This window comes from Mycetomoellerius zeteki, unplaced genomic scaffold, assembly GCF_001594055.1.
Source record: "Mycetomoellerius zeteki isolate Tzet28-1 unplaced genomic scaffold, Tzet1.0 scaffold31, whole genome shotgun sequence".
Taxonomy (NCBI): domain Eukaryota; kingdom Metazoa; phylum Arthropoda; class Insecta; order Hymenoptera; family Formicidae; genus Mycetomoellerius; species Mycetomoellerius zeteki.
Window position 1 is genome coordinate 1,427,737 of NW_017257294.1, and position 21,903 is coordinate 1,449,639.

The 21,903-nt window shown below is 31.6% G+C and overlaps 2 protein-coding genes and 1 pseudogene across 2 annotated transcripts in view; 1 reads left to right on the top strand and 2 right to left on the bottom strand.

Annotated features, from left to right (window-relative positions):
• Positions 1 to 1,538: 1,538 nt before the first annotated feature.
• On the bottom strand, positions 1,539 to 10,338 carry LOC108724573 (nardilysin-like; annotated as a pseudogene).
• A 2,612-nt stretch (positions 10,339 to 12,950) lies between these two features.
• On the bottom strand, positions 12,951 to 17,481 carry LOC108724574 (nardilysin). Its single transcript, XM_018451008.1, has 11 exons — positions 17,393 to 17,481; positions 17,086 to 17,179; positions 16,645 to 16,758; positions 16,368 to 16,563; positions 16,096 to 16,301; positions 15,814 to 15,987; positions 15,368 to 15,711; positions 14,766 to 15,269; positions 14,451 to 14,601; positions 13,699 to 14,010; positions 12,951 to 13,565 (listed from the first exon to the last, which is right to left on the bottom strand). Exons 1-11 carry the CDS (start codon positions 17,479 to 17,481, stop codon positions 12,951 to 12,953), a joined length of 2,799 nt encoding a protein of 932 aa, XP_018306510.1.
• Positions 17,482 to 19,352: 1,871 nt separating this feature from the next.
• LOC108724618 (uncharacterized) overlaps positions 19,353 to 21,903 on the top strand; it is a 6,181-nt gene continuing 3,630 nt past the window's right edge. The window contains exon 1 of the mRNA XM_018451070.1: positions 19,353 to 20,086. Coding sequence (XP_018306572.1) covers positions 19,964 to 20,086 — 123 coding nt within the window. The 5' untranslated portion in view covers positions 19,353 to 19,963. The remainder of the gene's footprint in view (positions 20,087 to 21,903) is intronic.

Genomic DNA, 21,903 nt, shown 5'->3' on the forward strand with positions numbered 1-21,903 from the left:
TCAAGAACTAGTTTTGTAGAAAAAGTGTGCAAAATTGCAAATCAATCGGTCGAGTCATCTTCAAGATTTAGTATGTAGTCACGGTTTTGAAAATTATACATTTTAAGTAAAGTTTTATATTCAGTTCGTACTTTTCGTTGTTAACGTTTTAACCTCTTCAGTTGCTCGTCCAGACAAAACTGTTATGTCAACCCAACCGTCCGTATTTTTAAATGCAGCTCTGAGGCATGCTATTGAAAAATACAATGAATAGAGGAAGACCCTTTTTTGACCTGAGCGAACCTGAACTGTCCTGTCGCAGGCGCGCCTATACACCTGTCGTTTTCAACGCGCTCGAACCTACTTGTCTATAATGCTATATTGAATGAGAATCATCGGTAAATTGAGTTGAACTTCTTATATCATTCATTTTTTCTTCTGTTATTAAAAAAAGTAGATGAACAATATGCAAGGAGTTCAATTGAAAAGAATAGACTAACTATTAGAGATTGTCAACTTTAAACAAATTTTCATAATTATCGAAGGGTTCTGGAAGACGCAGAGATAATTTAAGAATATCAATATTTTTTTTATTATTCATATTGTGATTATAAATGTGAATATAAATATTCGAAAATATATAAGTTATAGATCTATATGATAATATTGGTAAGAAAGAAAAAGAAAAAGGATATACAATATATGATGTCTATTTAAAATATAAAACTCGAAACCCCCCCATCCTTAATGAATGTTGCATTAATTTAAAATATTTATATTGTATATTACTTATTAATAGTCACTAAATCTGACTTTTAGAAGCAAATGCTCTACCTATTTTTTTTATGCTCACCGAATCACGAAATATTCTTTTCCGAGAGAATAGGAAGCTGAGCAGTTGACTTAAAAAGCAGCTAAATTAAAAAATTTCCTTCTTTTCTCGAGAGTATAATATTTTGTCTTTCATTAATTATTTTAAAATATTATTCCTACACAACACTTATGCACACACAAAGTAAAGTTTTTGTAGGATCCTCCGTTTAGTTTATAAAAAAATCTTGCTCAACTGGTGTGCAGCTTTTGTGAAAAAATACGAATTTTAAATCAATTAAATTAAGTATGAAAATTTTTGATACGAGGAGAGGAAAGAGAAAGAGAGTAGGAAAAAGAGAGTGAAAAACATGTTTTATTGAAAACATTTTGTCGTGTTTAGAATACAAATAAAAAACATGAAAAATTACATCTTGAGCAAATACTTTACTTCCTAATTAGCATCCTCCTTTATTATCACAGTATATGTTTTTGTCTACTTATTACAGTTACTTTTAATATGTTTCTATTATATATCTGTTTATATTTTCTTATTAAAAAAAAATATCATTAATATATAAAACTAACAATTCTAATTTTAATGTGGAAAAATTTCATTATATTAACTTTGAATATTCTAGTTCTGTAGCAAAATGCAAAATTCTGTAACTGTTATAACAATAGCTATTAAGGTAATGCAAGTTATAATTTTATTTTCATTATACTATTAAATCTTTTTAATGTGTCACTTATTCTGTGCTCTGAGAGGATTAGTTGGAACCCTTAATTGGAAACATGAAGAGTTTTTTCATGTGATTATCTACTTTAGTAATATAATGATTTTTAATTTGCTTACTCTGCTGATGATCGTCGTTTATGTATTCCAAACCAATATATTTCGCATTTTTAAGAATAATTCCTACAACACGTGTAAGCTCAATTTTCTAAAATTACTTTGATTGAATGTATTTTCTGCAAGCCGTTCCCTTAACTTAATAATATTAATTTTCTCTAGAGTAAGTATTTCCTGCTCGTGTAAATCAAATATGTAAGTACGTTTCACGATTTTCTTCCAGTTTCTGTCAACTTCTTCTTCAAGAGTGACGTCATCACGTAGTCTAGATTTTAAGAACATTCTTTGTAAAGATCCCGTTTCTCTTCTGTAAGCTTTTCCAAATCGTTTTTAAACTATCTCAAAAATTCGTCGATCTTCTTATCAACGTACTCGGTTGCATATTTATCTGCTTGAGTGCAAACAGTAATGGAATATCCTAAAATTCCGTTAATATCTCTAAAGTCGACTACGTTATATACAAACTTATCAATAGATAGACCTTCGTGTAACTTGTCGTCCATTATAAACTGAATGCAAGTGCAAGTTAATGAGATGTGCAGGTAAAATCAATCGTGATAATTAAAGATCTTATTTATATTTCATTTACTTTTAAAAATAAATAAATATACACCAAAGATTCCATGCGTTCAAAATATATAAAACAATATATGTTATTTAAGGGGATCTTTAAGTTGTCTATATCATCGATTAAACGCAATAATTTTTGTATAACAATTACTTCTTTCTCTTTTACAGATTAGAAAATCTTTTTCCATGATTAAAGTATACGCATTAATACGTGTCTGTGAGATAAAATTTATGCCAAGAACGAAAAAAATGACTTAAATTGAGATCTTCTTTATCATTTCTTACTCCAATATGATGTTATCAATATCGAAACAACATTTACTCTAAAAGCTTTGCAATCTGTCTATACTTACGAAATTGTAGCCCACAGACTAATAGTTTAAACAAACAACGCGGAATTCTTAAAATTAGATTTAAACATCTAGTTAAAACGCTATTGTTCCATAAAAATTTATGTATATGTATGCGTGAAATATTGGTGTAGTAGTACATAAAGATGTGTTGCATTTTGTCGGTAAATAGCGATCTCGTCGGAGTTTGGGCTTCAGTTTAGGATCCCCTTAATACTTACGATTTTCAGACTGATTAATGTCGATAATTCAATCGTTGTGACGCCGTTTTGTTAATAATTTGTTATCATGGAAGTTGTATCTAATTTGTTGATATTTTTAATCTTGTAATAGCTTATGCCCAAAGGTATCTGCGTGCCTTTAAGCTGTTGTATCGTATTTGGGTATAAAGGACTACAATTAACTGTTTTAATAAATTACTCTACGGTCTTGATCGCAGCAATCAATGTTATATGTTTTCGACAATTTCCTTGCACGAGACATTGAATATATATTCGGTAAATGATTTCACAAAGTCTTGAAAGTCTTTCAAAGTGATATCATATGGACCAGCAGTATGCATATCAATTTGTGAATGATGGATGCCCTGTTGAAAATTCTTGTAAGTTTTTTTAATCAGGTCTTAAAAGAGTTGTATGTGATCAGTCAAGATTACTAAATGAACATACATGATCATATAAGAATCTTATATATTATAATTTGTACATGAATCTCACCAGTAATCTTTAATGACTTAGGAATCTGAAATGAATCGTACATGACGATTTATATCGCAATGAAAATCTTGCCTTAATCGTATAAGAAACTTTTAAAAAGTAGTTTCTTTACAGGATCATTTAAGAATATGGTATTAATTATATATGATTCTGAAATGTTTTCATGAAAAAAGATCATTTATCAATTTTAAGAGACATAGGTACGGAATAATTTATTTTCCAAGTTGATACAAGAATCTGCCATGAATCGTACACGATGATTTATAACGCAATGAAAAGATATTGCCTTAACCTTATAAGAAACTCTCAAAAATTAATTTCTTTACAGGATCTTCCAAGAATATGGTATTAATTATTTATGATTCCTAAGTGTTACATGAAAGATTATGTATCAGTCTTAAAAAACGTATAGTTACGAAATAATTTATCTTTTAAGTTGGTGCAGAAATCTGGCATGAATCTTACACGACGATTTTTATCACAATGAAAAGATTTTAATTACTGTAGCCTAATAAGATTTTGGTAATTATACATATTAACGGACACCGCGCCGATGACCTTGATCTTGATGTATGTTATCAAGGTCATGGCTCTGAGTGATCTCCGACAGTTTTTAGGTGGCGGTTGTCCTTCGTTAAAAAGTTATTAACAAAAAAAAGTTCGCGGGTGAAAGTCGTGCGCCCCTTTGCAGGGAGGAGGGGAGGACAAGAGTCGAGGGCGAAAGCTACCTAAAACTTATTGGAAGTTTTTCAAGGTCATGACCTTGACAACATATGTCAAAGTGGCGGTTGTCGGTACGGCGTCCCCTACAGTGCATAACTATCAAACATATTTTAAAACAGGGAATTCTCGTGATATATAAATGAACTTTTTTGTTAATAACTTTTTAACGAAGGATAACCATCACCTAAAACCTATTGGAGATCACTCAGGGCCATGACCTTGACAACATACATCAAGGTTAAAGTCATCGGCGCGGTGTCCGTTAATGTGTATAATTACCGACATTGATAATATTCGACGTAAATCGGGCTTTTGAAGTACAAGTGCTTTGCCTATTTTCTTAATTATGCTCGCGAGCAGGATCACGAGATTTTTTTTCTCGTGACAGTAAAAAGCAGACCTGCAGTTGATCCAACTAGCAAATAAATTTAAGTTTCTTGCATTTTTATGAGAGTAAAATTCGAAATTCGACTCTGCTTTCATCTTGTATAAACGCTAACTCTCATACGTCACACACAATATTAGAGTATTCAATATTTGTAAGATCCCTCGAATCAATTTATAAAAAAACCTTACACATGTTGGACAACTTTTGTAAAAAAATAACCTCCTTTCAATCGAGTAAGGAAACTTAGGAAACTTTCGGCACGAGTACATAGAAAGAGGGAAAAGGAGAGGGAGAGAGGGAGAGAGAGAGAGAGATGACTTATTGAAAACGTCTTTTTATACTTTGAATATATTTAAATAAATAAGATACGTTACACTTCAAGAAATCTTTACTTCCTGATTAGCGTTATATTATTACAGTTACATTTATGTTTGTTATTGTATTTTAATTATTGTATATATAATAAGATTTCCATAACTTATTTACAACCTTTCATGCAAAGAAAAGCTCCACAAAGAATAATTGTCATTATTATTATAATTGTCAATATGTAATCCTCATAAATCCTTATTTTAACGTGAGAAAATTTCATTTTATTTACTTCGAGAGAGAGAGAAGAATATCGTATGTTGCAAAATGCAAAATGTTTCAAATTGCGTTCGTTATTATAATAATATATTATCGTGCGCGGAAAGAATATAGAAGCAATAAGTATGAAGAGTTACATGAAAAGCTGACCTGAAATAACCTTATTATATTATTGCCGTTACGCAAAAATTAGTATTAAAGAAGTTTATGCATTTAAGCAATTTGAGGAGCACGCTGCGATTATTTGATTCGTCTTTTTTTCATTTAGGGAAAACTAAGGAAGAACTAAACTAATGAAACTAAGGAGCCTATTCTATAACTTTTAACAACTGTAACTGTATCGTTACAGTATTTTTTTTATCTTGTACAAAACCTGCACAATAACGCTGTAACGCTAAAGTTACGTCGTTAAGAGTTACAAAATAGGCTCTTTAATTTCACTTGCTGAATTCGAAAGTCATAGGTAAAATAGTCTTAGTACGCGGAAAATACAATTTTTGAGCACGTTTTAACTGAAGAAAGTATGAATTAATTTTATCGTTTTTTTTTTATCGAAATTTTTTTATGATAATTTCTCTGGTTTCATAAAAATAATTTCTTTTTCATAAAAATAATTTCTTTTTTCATTAAAACTGCAATCATTATTAAAATTGTATGAGAGAGAGAGAGAGAGAGAGAGACTCTTACTTGCTATATAGATTCAGTAAGCGAAATTGAGAAAAAAAATATTCAAAAATTTCCGCGTGTGTCTTAAATTGTCTAAGGATAAACGAATGATTTCTTTAATTATCCAATAAATCAACAGTAACCCCGGTAAAAAATGTTTCATATATAATTATATTATAAATTGACATACATATTTTATACAAAATTATATATAAAATATGTCCGTATATAAAACATTATTTCCCGGGACCATATAATTATAAAGAATTACGATTTATAATTTTATTTTTATAATTATATTATTATTGTATAAAAAAGTATCACTCATTCTGTACCTTAAGTCGATTACCCCTCAGTTACTGGATAGACGTAAAGTTTTTTCTTGTATTCTTCTACTTTAATAATATAATTTTCTTCAATGTTCTTACATTGATGTTCGTCGACTACATATTCCAAAGCAATGGGCTGCACTTTATTGGGATCAGTCCCTATAACATGTACACTCAATTTTTTCATATAATTTTCGTTCCACGTGTACTTTTCAAAGAATTCTCTTAGTTCGTTTATTTTTATTTCGTTTAGTACAAGTATTTCTCTCTCGTGTCTGTCAAACATGTATTGGCACTTCATGATCTCATTCCAGTTTCTATTAACTTCTTCACCAACATTCATATCAGCATGTTGCTTAAATATTCTTAATCTTTCCTTAACATTTTCTAAGTCATTTTCTGAGAATGTATCTAAAAAGTATTTAAAATTTGCCAGAAATCCATCGATATACTGTTCAGTACTCTCAGTTGTGTTTAATTCATCTGCCACTGATTTAGCGGTAATAGAATATTCTAAAATTCCATCGACATCCATATAGTCGCATGAAGCATATTGTATAAGATCATCAGATTGATATTTCAATAACAATTGTTCTTTCATTATCATCTGAAAATACGTGCGGATGAATATAACTTGCGGATAAAATTAACCGCAATAGTTGAAGAAGCTACATATATTTTATTTAATTTTAAAAATAAATGAATAAACAATTAAAATTCTATACAAAATAGTGTTATTTAATACTTACGATCATTACATCCATTAACACTGATAACTCAATTGACGTGGTATTGACTTGATAAGTATTTAGCACAACGGAAGTTGAATCAAGTTTGTCGATATTTTTCAACTTGCAATAACTTGTGCCGAAGGGTATCTGGAAGACTCTATTCGGTTGCATCATACTAGAATGTAAAGAGTCACAAATAAATGTATCAACACAACGTCGCATAGATTCGATCGCAACATCCTGCGTAATATTGCCTTGCGCGAGAAATTGAATGTACAGACGATTGGTAAAAGATTTTACAAAATTTTGGAAATCTTTTAAACTGACATTTTGTAGAGCGTTGTGCATATCAATGTATGTATAATGGACTAACTTTAGTGTCCATAATTTCACATCTCTGCAAAAAAGATTAAAGATACATTTATTATTATATAATTAGCAAAAAGTATAACCTTTATTATAATGTATTTTACAAAATTAATTCTTTATTTAATATTTGTTAATAGTTTCTTTCAGTTATAAAAATTTCATAACATATTGTTGCAATTATATATTTAACAATAAATAGCCAGTACTCAGCGAGTTTCTCGGGTTTAGTGAATGTGCAGTTATAGGCATCAACTTGTTGATCTCTGATCATTTTAAATATTTTCTTCGTAACTTGGTTTGAACAGTTCATCATGCATTTTGTTATAGTTAACAACAATAACTGTAATATAAATAAAATAAAAATAATGTATTTCGCGAAATTATATTTATAACTTTGACGCATGCTTTGGATGTATACTTACTAGCGGCATAGGCCCGGATATATTTATTATAATTCCTTTTTCACTAACATTGATGTTACAGTTGTACCCAGCCTCCATAGCTGTATATATTTCTTCCACTATTAGAAGTTTTATTATGTTGCAGTAGATTGTCATGAGAGCGGCACTGAAATATTATTAACAAGAGAAGTTTTTTGAAAATAAAAGATAAAAATAAAAAATTATAGAAATCTTATTGATAATTCGAACTTGGAAATTAGTGCATCTTATAGGATCAGTAATACTACAATGTAGTATTATTATGATACATTAGTCATGCTACATTACTTACTTCTCCGGTGACTGAAGTCCTAGAGGGGAAATAAAATGTGTACACATATAAGATTTTGGCAAACGAAACTTGGGATCCGGGCGATACCAAAGCTCTGATTTACTATCACCGTGCAATTTTACAGGATATTTTGGAACTTTTATGGGCAATGATTCTATTGAATGTTCATGATGGTATACATTCTCTAACGGCAGATGAAAATCTGGCAATGGCTCGATGGATTTCCAATGTTCGATCCATTTCTGTGGTATCTCGCCGTCTGTATACAATGTTTTCCACCACGAATCGACTTTATCTAATTCCTTATGATCAAAGTCTTTGCCGAAAATCATAATATTCGCAGTCTCTGGCGTCAAATAATCCAAAACTTTTGTTATAGCTTCTGGATCATATTCAAAATAAAGTGTGCTTCCAGTTATATAATCGCGCGATTGATAGAGGTGCAAATTTATAGATAAATTTCTTACATTTTCCACTGGATTTTCTTCATCAGAATATCTAAAAGGACCTCCAAGTAGAAGTGACGTTTTTCACAAATATTTTATTTTTTCAATCATCTTTCATATATCTATTTATTTCTAAAATTTGTTTACCTAAAACTAGATTCTGAACTCTTATTAAACTCGTCGTAAATTCTTTTCTGCGGACCTTCCTTCTTTAACAAATTGATATAGGAAAATATAGCTTCTAAAACCTCCATCACGTGTTGTTTTCCTTCATTGGAGAGTTCTATAATAATCTTGAATAAGCTGTACGTGAAGGTATGTGTACTGTGACAAAGTTCATCATTGTAAGTGGTAATATTCCACATTTTTTTGCGTAGATAACTAATTAAGGAACCTTTTCCTTCATGTGCAACAAGCCACGAGATATATCGATATGGTTTACTTTTATATAAATGAGATAGCGAAGGCACGACCCATGTTACTTCTAGCTGCAAAAGTCAAATTTTATTTTACGTATTTATATTTTTATGCGTAGTGTGAACATAAAAAACGTAGTATAAACTTTTTTTCGACCTGGTCAAATTTTAGTCACATACTTGTCTAAAATGTTTCGAATGAGAAACTTTATATATTTTTTTAAAAGCGGCGGTATCAAAAGGAATATCATTTTTGAATTCGGTAGAGTCATTGGGAGATATTTCATTAGTTGGAATATTAACAAAACGCGTATCAATTGTGACATATTGTTCCAACGTATTCAGCGGTAATCTTGCCTATAAAAAGATGTATCATGTTATAAATTTTAATCTTATTTTAGAAATAAATAAATTGTATACTGTAAAAGTAATTAATTGTTTGTCGTAATTTTAACAAAATTACCTGTATAACCAGCTTTATTCTTCGAGCACTATAATGGCGCTTTGTGAATTTTTGTAGCTCTTCATATAATTTCGTGTAATTCAAATTTTCCAGCACTTTTAGAATACGTTCCTCAGTAATCTTATTGATTGGATGATCAGTTCTCGTAAAGGAGGAAAGCTGTTGTTCATGAACTCTGTTCTTGGCAAAATTTAGGGCTTTCTGAAATTCTACATAAATAGGATACTTTAAAATTGCAAGTTGCAACAATAGTACTATGAGTATAATCTACCTTCGTGTATATCGTTTTGATTCTGAATAAATGCATCTTTTTCCGGTAGAGGGTTAGTGAAAAATTCAGCAAAAGGAATGAGAACTGATAAGAAATGTTTCTCTTGAATATCAAAGATAAACGATGTACATTCGTGATCAAGTAAGCAATTATGAATGCCTCCATGTTTATAGGTAAGATTTTCTAAATATTTCTGCAAGTAAGGTAATACTTAAACAAGTTAATATACAAATAATTAAATTTTATATCAAATTTATACATGTCATATTTTAGTACTTGGCAATGTTTTTTGAATTCAATAAAAAGGATATGCTCGAAGAAAAATGATATGCCTGGAAATTCTGGTGGCTCTTTGAAAATTCCTGTTCTCACATATAAGGAACATGCTGCCTATTTAAAAAAATACATTTATGTACATATCACGCATTACACGCTGAATATTAAATGGAGAAATAAACACAATTAATGGAATGACTCATATATGATATAAAATTGAATAACACATTTACCGTCATTTCACACGTACCTTTATTTCATTTTTCATATCTTGATGAGAAGAGTATGCCTTTGAATCTTCATCGGATATTAGCAAAACTTCTAAACCGTTTGGTAATCTGATGGCTCTAAATTTAAAAGACAATGCAAACAAAATATTAATAAAATGAAACTCAATGAGAATGTTGTGCATATTATTGATTATTTAAAAAAAATATAATTCCTGCATTTATTAATAAAAAATACATTATAATGTTCCTTCTAAAGATTATGGTCACAGTATTTCTCACGCTTATTTCAATCGAAATCGTGCACATTGTTCATCAGTATTTTCTTTCATCTCACCTATATTCCTTCTTGTCATTCTCCGATTTGACGGGTGTTTCCAGATATTCAACTTGACAACTCTTTTTGTCTCCAGTCGCTTGCTCTACCTTTTGCATTGTATCGATCGATTGTAATACGATCCGATGAAAGAATTCTCAATTAAATCGTTTCTGGTAGACGTAGCACAATTTTAATCAGCACTGTAACCGATATTAAGCCTCCTTCTTCCGTTATTCCACTTGCCTTCAAACAGAGGTCGATATACGAATAACATGTGTACATTGTAAGCAAAGGTGATACATGTTTATTAACTTGTATGATGCACAGGTCTGAGAGCCAATAGTCTAGCGAGCCAGTTAATGTACTGTCTATTCTTATATTTAATATCATTTAAATACAATCTTAAAATATCATAAACCAATCATTGAGTCCTATTAACATCTTAACGTATTATTTAAAATAACAAATTATTTTAAATAAGAACCAACTATAAATATCTACCTAACTAACTGTTGTTTAATTAATTATTATTTCATTGTTTCTAGGCACACGCCTGAAAGAGGTCCTACATGTGCGACAAGCGCTTGAAATTTGAACCTAATTTGACCGAACTATTCATCGAGATAAGAAAGAGTACTCCGGTTTAGTTTAGAGCTACCTGAAATCTAACCACACATGCATCTGATAATGATTAGTTGAAAGAAACAGAGATCATTCTATGTTTAAGTACAAGAAAAGTTATAAGGGGGCTATATACACCTATAGATGGATCAAAACGGGGCCTAATTTTGCGAACTTTTTGTGAAAAACGGATAGAGACAGAGAAGTCGGATTTGTTCCATTGTTCCAACGATGATACTTTTACCATTAAAATTTTATTTAAAAATAATATAAAATGGGATCGCTATTCAAATTTTCGTACATCACGTTTTATAAAACGGGTGACCATTGCTACTTGCACAAGACTCGTCTGAAAGCAAAATGATACAAGTTTTATAAAATTGAAACGTAGCTCTTGTGCCGACATAGCTGTTTTTTAAAATATTGCGTTTGAATAAAATGGTAGCTGGTCAAGTTAACATAACGATTTTTCACAAAAAATTTGGTCGTTTTTGGCTACGAAAAAAAACTAAGCATATAATATCGTAGGAAAAAAATCCTACGTCAAGAATTAGTTTTCAGTATGTAGAAAAAGTGTGTAAAATTGCAAATAGCAAATCGATCGGTCGAGCCGTCTTTAAAATACTGTATGTGGTCACGCGTTTTGAAAACTATACGGTTTGAGAAAAACGTGTTTAAAGTTTTATTCAGTTCATACTTTTCGTTGCTAACGTTTTAACCTTTTCAGTTGCTCTTCCAGACAAGACTGTTATATACCCAACCGTCCGTATTTTTAAATGCGGATGGTAGTTCTGAGGTATGCTATTGAAAAACACAATGAATAGAGGAAGACCCTTTTTTGACCTGCTCGATCTTGAACTGTCCTGTCACAGGCATGTCTTTACACCTGTCGTCTTCAACGCGCTCGAACCTACTTGTCTATAATGCTATATTGAATGAGAATTATCAGTAAATTGAGTTGAACTTCTTATATTATTCATTTTTCCTTCTGTTATTAAAAAAAATAGATGAACAATATGCAAGGAGTTCAATTGAAAAGAATAGACTAACTATTAGAGATTGTCAACTTTAAACAAATTTTCATAATTATCGAAGGGTTCTGGAAGACGCAGAGATAATTTAAGAATATCAATATTTTTTTATTATTCATATTGTGATTATGAATATAAATGTTCGAAAATGTATAAGTTACAGATCTATATGATAATATTGGCAAGAAAGAAAAAGAAAAAGGATATATATGTGATGTCTATTTAAAGTATAAAACTCGAAACCCATCCTTAATGAATGTTGCATTAATTTAAAATATTTATATTGTATATTACTTATTAATAGTCACTAAATCTAACTTTTAGAAGCAAATGCTCTACCTGTTTTTTTATGCTCGCCAGCTGTCGCCGAATCGCGAAATTTTCTTTTCCGAGAGAATAGGAAGCTGAACAGTTGACTTAAAAAGCAGCTAAATTAACAAATTTCCTCCTTTTCTCGAGAATATAATATTTAGTCTTTTATTAATTTTTTAAAAATGCAATTCCTATACAACACTTATGCACGCACAAAAGTGAAATATTTGTAGGATCCTGTGTTCAGTTTATAGAAAAATCTTACTCAACTGGTGTTCATCCTTTGTGAAAGAATACGAATTTTAAATCAATTTTAAATCAAATGTTAAGTATGAAAATTTTTGATACGAACGAGGAGCGGAAAGAGAAAGAAAGAGAGAAAAAAAGAGTGAAAGATATGTTTTATTGAAAACATTTTGTCGTATTTAGTATACAAATAAAAAACATGAATAATTACATTTTGAGCAAATACTTTACTTCCTAATTAGCATCCTCTTTTATTATCACAGTATATGTTTTTGTCTAGTTATTACAGTTACATGTAATATGTTTCCATTATATATTTGTTTATATTTTCTTATTAAAAAGGAAATATCGTTAATATATAAAACTAACAATTTTAATGTAGGAAAATTTCATTCTATTAACTTCAAATATTCCAGTTCTGAACCAAAATACAAAATTCTGTAGCTGTACAAGAACAGCTATTAAGTATAATACAAGTTATAATTTTATTTTCATTATACTATTAAATCGTTAATGTGTCACTTATTCTGCGCTCTGAGAGGATTATTGGAACCCTTAGTTGGAAACATGAAGAGTTTTTTCTTGTAATTTTCTACTTTAGTAATATGATGATTCTTAATTTGCTTATTCTGCTGATGATCGTTGTTTATGTATTCCAAACCAATGTAATTCGCTTTTTTAGGAATAGTTCCTACAACATGTATGCTCAATTTTCTAAAATTACTTCCGTTAGATGTATGGTCTGCAAACCATTCCCTTAGCTTATTAACATTAATTTTCTCTAGAGCAAGTATTTCCTGTTCGTATAAGTCAAATATGTAAGTACGTTTCACGATCGCCTTCCAGTTTCTGTTAACTTCGTCTTCAAGAGTAACATCGTCACGTAGTCTAGATTTTAAGAACATTTCTTTGTAAAGATTCAATTCCTCTTCTGTAAACTTTTTCAAATTGTATTTAAACCATCTCAAAAATTCGTCGATTTTCTTATCAACGTACTCGGTTGCGTATTTATCTGCTTGAGTGCAAACAGTAATGGAATATCCTAAAACTCCGTTAATATCTCTAAAGTCGATTACGTTATATATAAACCTTTCAATGGGTAGACCCTCGTGTAACTTGTCGTCCATTATAAACTGAAAGCAAGTACAAGTGAATGTGATGTACAGGTAAAATCATGATATTCGCAATCATGAGTGTCGCATTTTTTTGGTAAATAGGGATCTCGTCGAGTTCGGGGCTTCAGTTTAGGATCCTCTTAATACTTACGACTAACAAACGTATTAATGTCGATAATTCAATTGTTGTGACGCCGGCTTGATAATAATTTGTTATCATTGAAGTTGTATCTAATTTGTTGATATTTTTAATCTTATAATAGCTTGTGCCTAAAGGTATCTGGGTGCCTCTAAGCTGTTGTATCGTATTTGGATGTAAAGGGCTACAATTCATTGTTTTAATAAATTGCTCTATGATCTTGATCGCAGCAATCGGCGTTATATTTCCTTGCACGAGACATTGAATGTATAGACATTCGGTAAATGATTTCACAAAGTCTTGAAAGTTTTTGAAAGTGATATGCTGTAGAACAGTATTCATTTCAATTTTTGAATGATGGACGAATTTCAGTATCGATAACGTCATGTCGCTGCAAGCAAGATTAAAGATATTATTGATTAGCAGAAATATAACATGATATAATTTATTTTATAATATTAATTGTTATAATTAATATGTATTGTTAATCATTTATTTTAATTATATGAGAATTTTGTAATTGATGTAGTGATGCTTGATATAATAAAGGTTCAATACTTCATGAAAATTTCAGGTTTGCTAATTGAGAAGTGATATAACTGACTTTGTTGATTTTTGATACTTTCAAACATGTCATTCGTAATATAGTTTGAATATTCCATCATGTTTAGTGCAAAAAAACCCGCTAAAAACTGCAATATAAATATAATGATATATCTTGAAATTGTATTTATAACTCCAAAGCACACTGAACGTATACTTACTGGCAGAGTTTCATTATAACCGCTTATTTGTAATATAAAACCCGTGTTACTGACATTGATATCATATTTAAATCCAGCCTTTACTGCTGCATATAATTCTTCGACTAATAACTGTTTAAATAATCTGCAGTACATATCCATGAGAACTCCACTGAAATGTCATTAATGTTCACGTCTTTTTCAATAATAAGATGTAAATAATTATATAAAAATCATAATATTGGTAATTATAAGTTAAAAATTGGTATGCATATAATGTCAAGTACAATAGTAACTGCTACAATATAGTATTATTGCATTTCCTATGCTACTTACTTCTTCAACGACTGAAGTTTTAGAGGGGAAATAAAATGGAAATACATATAACATCTTGGCAAACGAAACTTAGGATCCGGGCGATACCAAATCTCCGACACAGGATTACTGTATAATTTTATAGGATATTTCGGAATTTCTTTTGGCAACGGTATTAGAAGAAGGTTGTCGGTAAGGAATATATTCGGTGACGGTAAACTAAAATCTGGTAATGGCTTGATGGCTTTCCAATATTCTATCCACTCTTTCGATATTTCAATATCCGTATATGCCGTTTGCCACCATGGTTCAACTTTATTTAATTCGAAACCATAAAAATCGTCTGAGAAAATCATAATATTCGCCATCTCAGGCGCCAAATAATTCAAACATTTTTGTATAACTTTTGAATCATAATTAGGATTAAGCTGGTTTCCACATATGTATGCATTCGGCGGATTCAAATGCATATTCTTACTCAATTGTTTTACAAAACTGATTGGTTCTTTGTCATAATCAGTAAATCTAAAAAGACCTTCAAGTATAAGTGGTGTCCCACAAATATGTTGTTGGCTTTTCTCTTCAATTCATCTTAAATACATATATTCCTAAAATTACTTTACCTAAAAATATTTGTTTTACTCTTAAAAATGTCATCGTAAATTTCTTTCTGTGGACCTGCTGTCTTTAGTAAATCGATAAAAGAAAATATCGCATTTAGAACATTTTCCAGATGTTTTCGTCCTTCAGAAGTGAGTGTTATGGTAAGCTGTATTAAGCTGTACAAAGAGTTCTGTTGACTGTTACAACAAAACATATTATTATCTGATGTAGGGCTCCACATTTTTTTGCGTAGATAACTAATTAAGGAACCTTTTCCTTCATATCCAATAATCCACAAGATATATTGATATGAATTACATTTATAAAAATCGGGTAACGAAGGCAAGGCCCATGTTATTTCTAGCTGCAAAAGAGAAAGTTTATTTTGTATATTTAATTATATTTTTATGGTATATGTTGTATAAACCTAGATTCTTTTCCATCTGCTTAAATTTTAGTCACATACTCGTGTTAAAAGTTCCGCATCATCATCAACTTTATACATTTTTCGGAAAGCAGGAGTATCAAAAGGGAGATCGTTTTTAAATTTGAAAAAATTATCTGGAGACATCCGGTTATTTGGTATATTGCCAAAGCACGCTGTGACAAATTTTTCCATTGTATTCAACGGTAGTCCCGACTATAAAAAGACGTATCATATTATGATTTAACTTTATTTTATAAACAAAAGAATCATAAACTCTATAAGTAATAAATAATTCTCGCGTCGCAATTTTAATAAAGTTACCCGTATTGCTAGCTTCATTCTGTTAGCGCTGTAGTGGCGATATTTATATTTGTCTAGCACATCGTACAATTTGTCGTAATCTATATTATTGCGCAAATTTATTAAATGGTCCACAGGAAACTTGTTGGCTGGATGACCAATTTGTGCGAAAGAGTTAAATAGTTGTTGGTATTTCATCTTGCCAATAAATAAGTCTTTCTGAAACTCTATATAAGCATGACATGTCAAGACTGCAAGTTGCGACAACAATATTAAGATTACGATTTATATACCGCTTTTTATGGTATCTGCCTTCTCCATAAATGTACGTTTCAGCATTATAGAATTAGCAAAAAAATGACTAAAATTGTGGAGAGTTATAAACAAGTTGTTTTCTTGGGTATCAAAGTAAAATGTTGTATACTCGTGGTCCACTAAGACACAATTAGTGCCATCACAGTCAAGGATAAAATTTTCCAAATTAGTTTGCTGCAAATAAGATGATACTTAAATACTTAAATATACGAATAAATAAATTTTAAAGTAAATTTATGCATCATGTTTTAGTACTTTTGAAGATTTTTCGGGTTCTTGAAAAAGCATATAACTTAAGAAATGTGATATGCCCGGAAATTCTGGTGGATCGCTGAAATATCCTACGTTCACACATAAGCTACACGCTGCCTGTTTAAAAAAATATAAGTGTGTACATATCACGCGCATTACACGCAGTGTTAAATGGAGAATTGAATATAATCAACAGAATGACTAAACAGTTTGAAATTGTATCATACATTTCGAAATCAATTTATGGAAACTTTACTGCAGTGCAGGAGATCAAATTTTTCAAATTAAAACTTCTGATAATACACTGCTTAAATCTTATAAAAATAGATATCTCTTATGATTTTAAAGTTTATTGTTAATATTAATTTTAAATATAAATTTTTAATAGGTTAACTAAAAAAATTAGTAAGTCCTAAAATGCAAATTAAATTGTCTTGTTTATACCTTCTTTTCTTGCTTCTTATCTTTAGAAGAGGATGTTGTTAAATATCCATCGGATATTAGCAAAGCTTCTAAACCATTTGGTAATCTGAGGCTTCTAAATTTGGAAGATAAAACAAGCAGTAATGAAATGAGAAGTTAGTAAGAATGTTGTATATTTTGTTGATCATTTCAAAAATCTAATCCTTCCTTCTAAAAAATGTATTGTAAGATTTCTTTCTAAAGATTACTATCACATATTCTCACGTTTATTTCAATCGAAATCGTGCTTACTGCTGAGTATTTTGTATTATATTTGCTCTCGTTTTACCTATATTCCCTCTTGTCGTTCTCTGATTTGATAGGTGGATCCAAATATTCAACTTGTTGGATCTTATCCCAACTTTTCACAACTGGCATTATGTCAACGTGCAGAAAATTAAAATCGAAATTATGTCGATTTGTGAAATATACGACTTGACCTGGAAAAGCCCAATGGTTTTAAGTTTTCAACTTCCTTTTCAATAGACCTAGCACCGTTTTAATTAACACATTAACTGAAAGATCTTCTTTCTTTGTGGCACATATCCTCGAATAAAGGTCAATACGGCTAATGTTTAATGTATATTATTACGTAGAGATTTTAGATGTCTATTTATTTGTATTGTTCACATAGTGATCTAGAGGACTGATATTCACACAGTTCGTTTGAATTTAAAACTATTCAAGTCATAAAACATTCTTATCGCATTTTAAAATATTGCTAATTATTAACATTTGCAGCCTTATTAGCATTTTAAAATATTACTAATTAAAATAAGAATTATTAATTGAAATAAGAAACTGGCTGTGAATATCGGTTTATCTTATTATTGTTTACTTATTATTATTAGCGTAATGGGCTTCCGACAATAAACCAATGCCTAAACTTTGACCAATCATAGTCGATTATTCTTCTCATATTCGACTGTAATTGATAATTCCTTACAGATTAAGACTTAAAACTTAGGTAACGGCTTATTATAGAAAGTCTATAAAAGAGATTCCACACACGTGTGCGACCTGCTCTAGTAATTTGAGCCAATTCGTCTGAACTGCATGCCGAGATGGAAAAGCGTGCGATTTAGGACTAACCGATGCAGTCTGACAATGGTCAGTCGTTGTTGAAAGAAATAGAAAGTATATGCTTGGTTTATGCTTCGGTCTTAAGTCTAAAATCTTAAAATTCAGCCAATAGGCCTGTCAGTCTTAATTGATCTTAATGGAAAACTGTATTCCATTGGCTGAATTTTAGGATTTTAGGGTTAAGACCAAAGCATAAACCAGGCAAAACAATGTTTAAATACGATAAAATAGAGAGCATACGACGTTTAAAAATTCCCGTATATTTTCTTATTTGTTTAATTCAAAGGCGTTGATAAAGACAGTCGATATTAACGATGTAAATTTAAATTAAAGATGTACGTTTACGTATAAAATATAATAATCTATATCTACGTGTTAATGTGTACATTATAAAACTATGTAGATTTTTTATGTTTTAATTGTTTTTTATGTAAATACAGTAATCTATGGTCACCGCGAATTAATTATCGTAGAGTAGACTGTATTAAAGCTTTTTCCTGTGTATCCTTCCATATATTTTTATTTATCAATTCTAAAGATATTATATATATTATATATATTAATTCTCATTTATTAGCAGTTATAAAACTTTTAATTACGTGCAAAAAGATCCGTGGGGCTCGGAGATAATTCAAGAACACATTATCAACTATCATCCACATTATCAACTATTGGTATAAATTTATAATCATTAATATAAATTACATACATATATTTTTGTTAAATTAATAACTTTTTTTATCGGAGAAAGTCATATATTTGGGAGAAGCAATCAATTAATAAGTATAAAACAATTATATGTCAATGTTTAAAAAGTGTTAATATAAATATTCTTTTATGTAAATGTTTACTAATGTTATTTTATGTAAATGTTTACTAATGTTATTTTATATTTTATGTTTTGTCTTATAACTTCCGGAATAATAACAGATCTTTTCTGATTGCGATTTAATAGCTGTTACCAAATCCAGGTAATATCCACAATTTTGTGGTTCTGTTCCGTGCTATTAGTATATAAGTTCGACAAAGACGAACAATCAGACTTTGATTGTTCGTCTTTATCTAATCCATGTAATAAGCATGGAACAGAACCACAAAATCGTGGATATTACCTACGGGATATGGTAAAAGCTAAATCGTGGTCATGAACCGCATCTAGTCAATATATAGCTCGAATTAATCGTTGAGTAGCGACGCCGATCGATCTCGTGCTCGCGTACAGTGCATCGGATCAGATATTACCAGCGCCGGTCGCCCAGTTTCGTTCAGTCCAGTCGATCCACGTTGGCCGACCTGCGTCTCGACTGGTCTCGACTGGTCTCGGCTACGTACATACCTGCTGATCGGCCGCGACTCGCGGCGTCGTGTTATCGAGCTTTGTGCGATTTATCACGCACACCTCCACTTGTCCACCCTCTCTCCGTCCCTCCTCTACTCCCGCCGTATCTTTCTTTCTCGCTCCGTTCCACTCTTCGCTTTTCGTGGACGCTTTTCTGGATTCCCGCGGGTAGGGCGCGGACGCACGCGAGCGCGAGCGCATTCGGGTGCGAGTAGCAAGGCAAGGGCAGGGCGCGCGTCGAGGACAACGGAGCGAGGGCAGCGAGAGACGACCAGCCAGATAAAGCGCGAGCGAGAGCTACGAAGCTTGTGAGTGGAGGCGCGCGCGTGCGACGTCGTGGCGCGCGAGAGGGCTGTGCTGCTGCTGAGGCGACGCGCGAGAATAGCCGACGCGGAGTATCGTGACTTGAGAGCTCCGGAGTATATCTGTATATGCGGCATGGAGACCCTCGAATCGAGCCGCGTGTGCCGCCTCTGCGGCCAGCATTCGGGCATCTCGATCAACATCTTCGACGAGAGCGAGAATCACATTCGGAAAATCAACGCCGTGCTGCCGATCATGGTACGTCATTACGCTTTCTCTCTCGCTCTCTCTCTCTCTCTCTCTCTCGCTCTCCCCTCGCCTCTCTTTCTCTCTCTCATTTTTCCTCTCTCCCTCGCTCTTTCTCGTTTAAGCGGGAACCTCACGTACATTTCCTCCTTCCTTAGCTCCTTCGCGCCCTCCCTCCTTCTCTTTTTCCCTGTTTCTTTCTCCAGCGCTCCCCTTTTACAACTTCCCTCTCCAATCGGAGGACACGCGCCCTCCTCCTATGCACTTTCATCGTCCTTGCATAGCGTACAAAGCGCACCCTTCTCCCTCCTTTCTATTTGTTACCTTGTTACGAAACGCGTGGTCCATTCTCTTTATCAGCTGCGCTCTACGTGACTTTACGCGCGCTTTCTTCCGATCCTCCCCATTCGCCTTAATGCTCCATCCTTGTCCGTAACACCTGTTTCTGCAACGAAAAGAAAAAAACTTCCGCGTCCGCATGTCGAGTTGGCAAAGGAGAATAGAATACCGCTATTTTCTTGGAGGGGAGGGAAGGGCCGGACGAAGGGTACTCTTTGCACGGGCGGAGCACACGTCATCGACCACGTGCGAGAGACGTCGCGGTCCAGCGGGGTTCGCCACGGGGGCGAATTTTCGATTTTCTTTTTTTGCAAAATTATCTATTTGCTAAAAGTGAGGTTATCGCCATTTTTGCACGCGAACTCGAGTTGTACTCCAAAATGTCGAGAACGCGGATTACATTGCATAATTCAAAGCGCGAGAGAGGGAGAGGCTTGAAATGGATTTCATAAGTTCCTCGCGACGTTCATCGCGGTGATTTTTTGACGCAGATTTTCGCATCTGATAATCTTTTGGAACATTTATATTTATTGGAATTTCTTTTTTTACAGCAGTCTTCTATTTTTTTACTTTTTAAACCGTGGATTCGATTTTTTCTCTTCTTTTGATGCGATAAAGATGGAAAAGCTTTACGAAAATCATAGAATATACGCGTAATTAATGCATTTATCGTATTAATCTCTTACAGAAATTTAATTCTGTGTGGAAGGTGATTATAATTACTTATTAAACACCGAATAATTTCTTTTCTACTAATACTCAAAATAAGTAATTAATCACTACTTTTTAGTATTAAATCGGATGTCTAAAAAATATATATGTATAAATATAAAAAAATATATTGTCAGCGAATGTTTCGAAAGATGTTTAGATCATTTTAACACAAAATTAATCCAAGAAAACTTTTCTGGGAATTGCTAAATGACTTGATTTTTGAGTAAACCCCCCATACATTAATTGTAATAAATGTGTGAAAATATAATAAGAATAATAGGAACAATAATAATTGATAATAGTCTGTAGTAGTATGATAAATATGTAGAAGTACATAAAAGATTATTTGCTCATGGATAAAATCGTAAGAGATAAGTTTTTACAAGCTGGTAAATCATTGATACATCATTTTTAAGACTTGCCTTTATTTAAACTCAGAATTAGTAAATCAATTTATTTTTTGTTTAAGGAGGTTCTCTAATCATAAAACACATATATTAATGTTTACGCTTTAAACAAACTACATGTGAAAATTGTGTTCATAACATTCTGTTTTCATTGAGCAACACTTTTATAGATTATTTATTTTATTTGTTATTAGTTTTATTGTTATAAACAAAAATTTTTTAAATAAAAAAAATCTAAATTTTTTAATATAAATATATTAAGTACTAAACCTGACTTACGCAAAGTTTCATTGAGATTCACCAATTAGTTTATAACAAATAAATATTTTGTTTATTTACTGAACAATTAATGTCTGCATCTCAATGTAA

Coding starts and splice junctions, on each gene's coding strand:
- LOC108724574 (XM_018451008.1), bottom strand. CDS start 17,481: ATGCCAGTTGTGAAAAGTTGGGATAAGATCCAACAAGTTGAATATTTG. Junction 17,180..17,392: donor AACGACAAGAGGGAATATAG/GTAAAACGAGAG, acceptor TTCCAAATTTAG/AAGCCTCAGATTACCAAATG. Junction 16,302..16,367: donor GGCAGATACCATAAAAAGCG/GTATATAAATCG, acceptor ATGCTTATATAG/AGTTTCAGAAAGACTTATTT.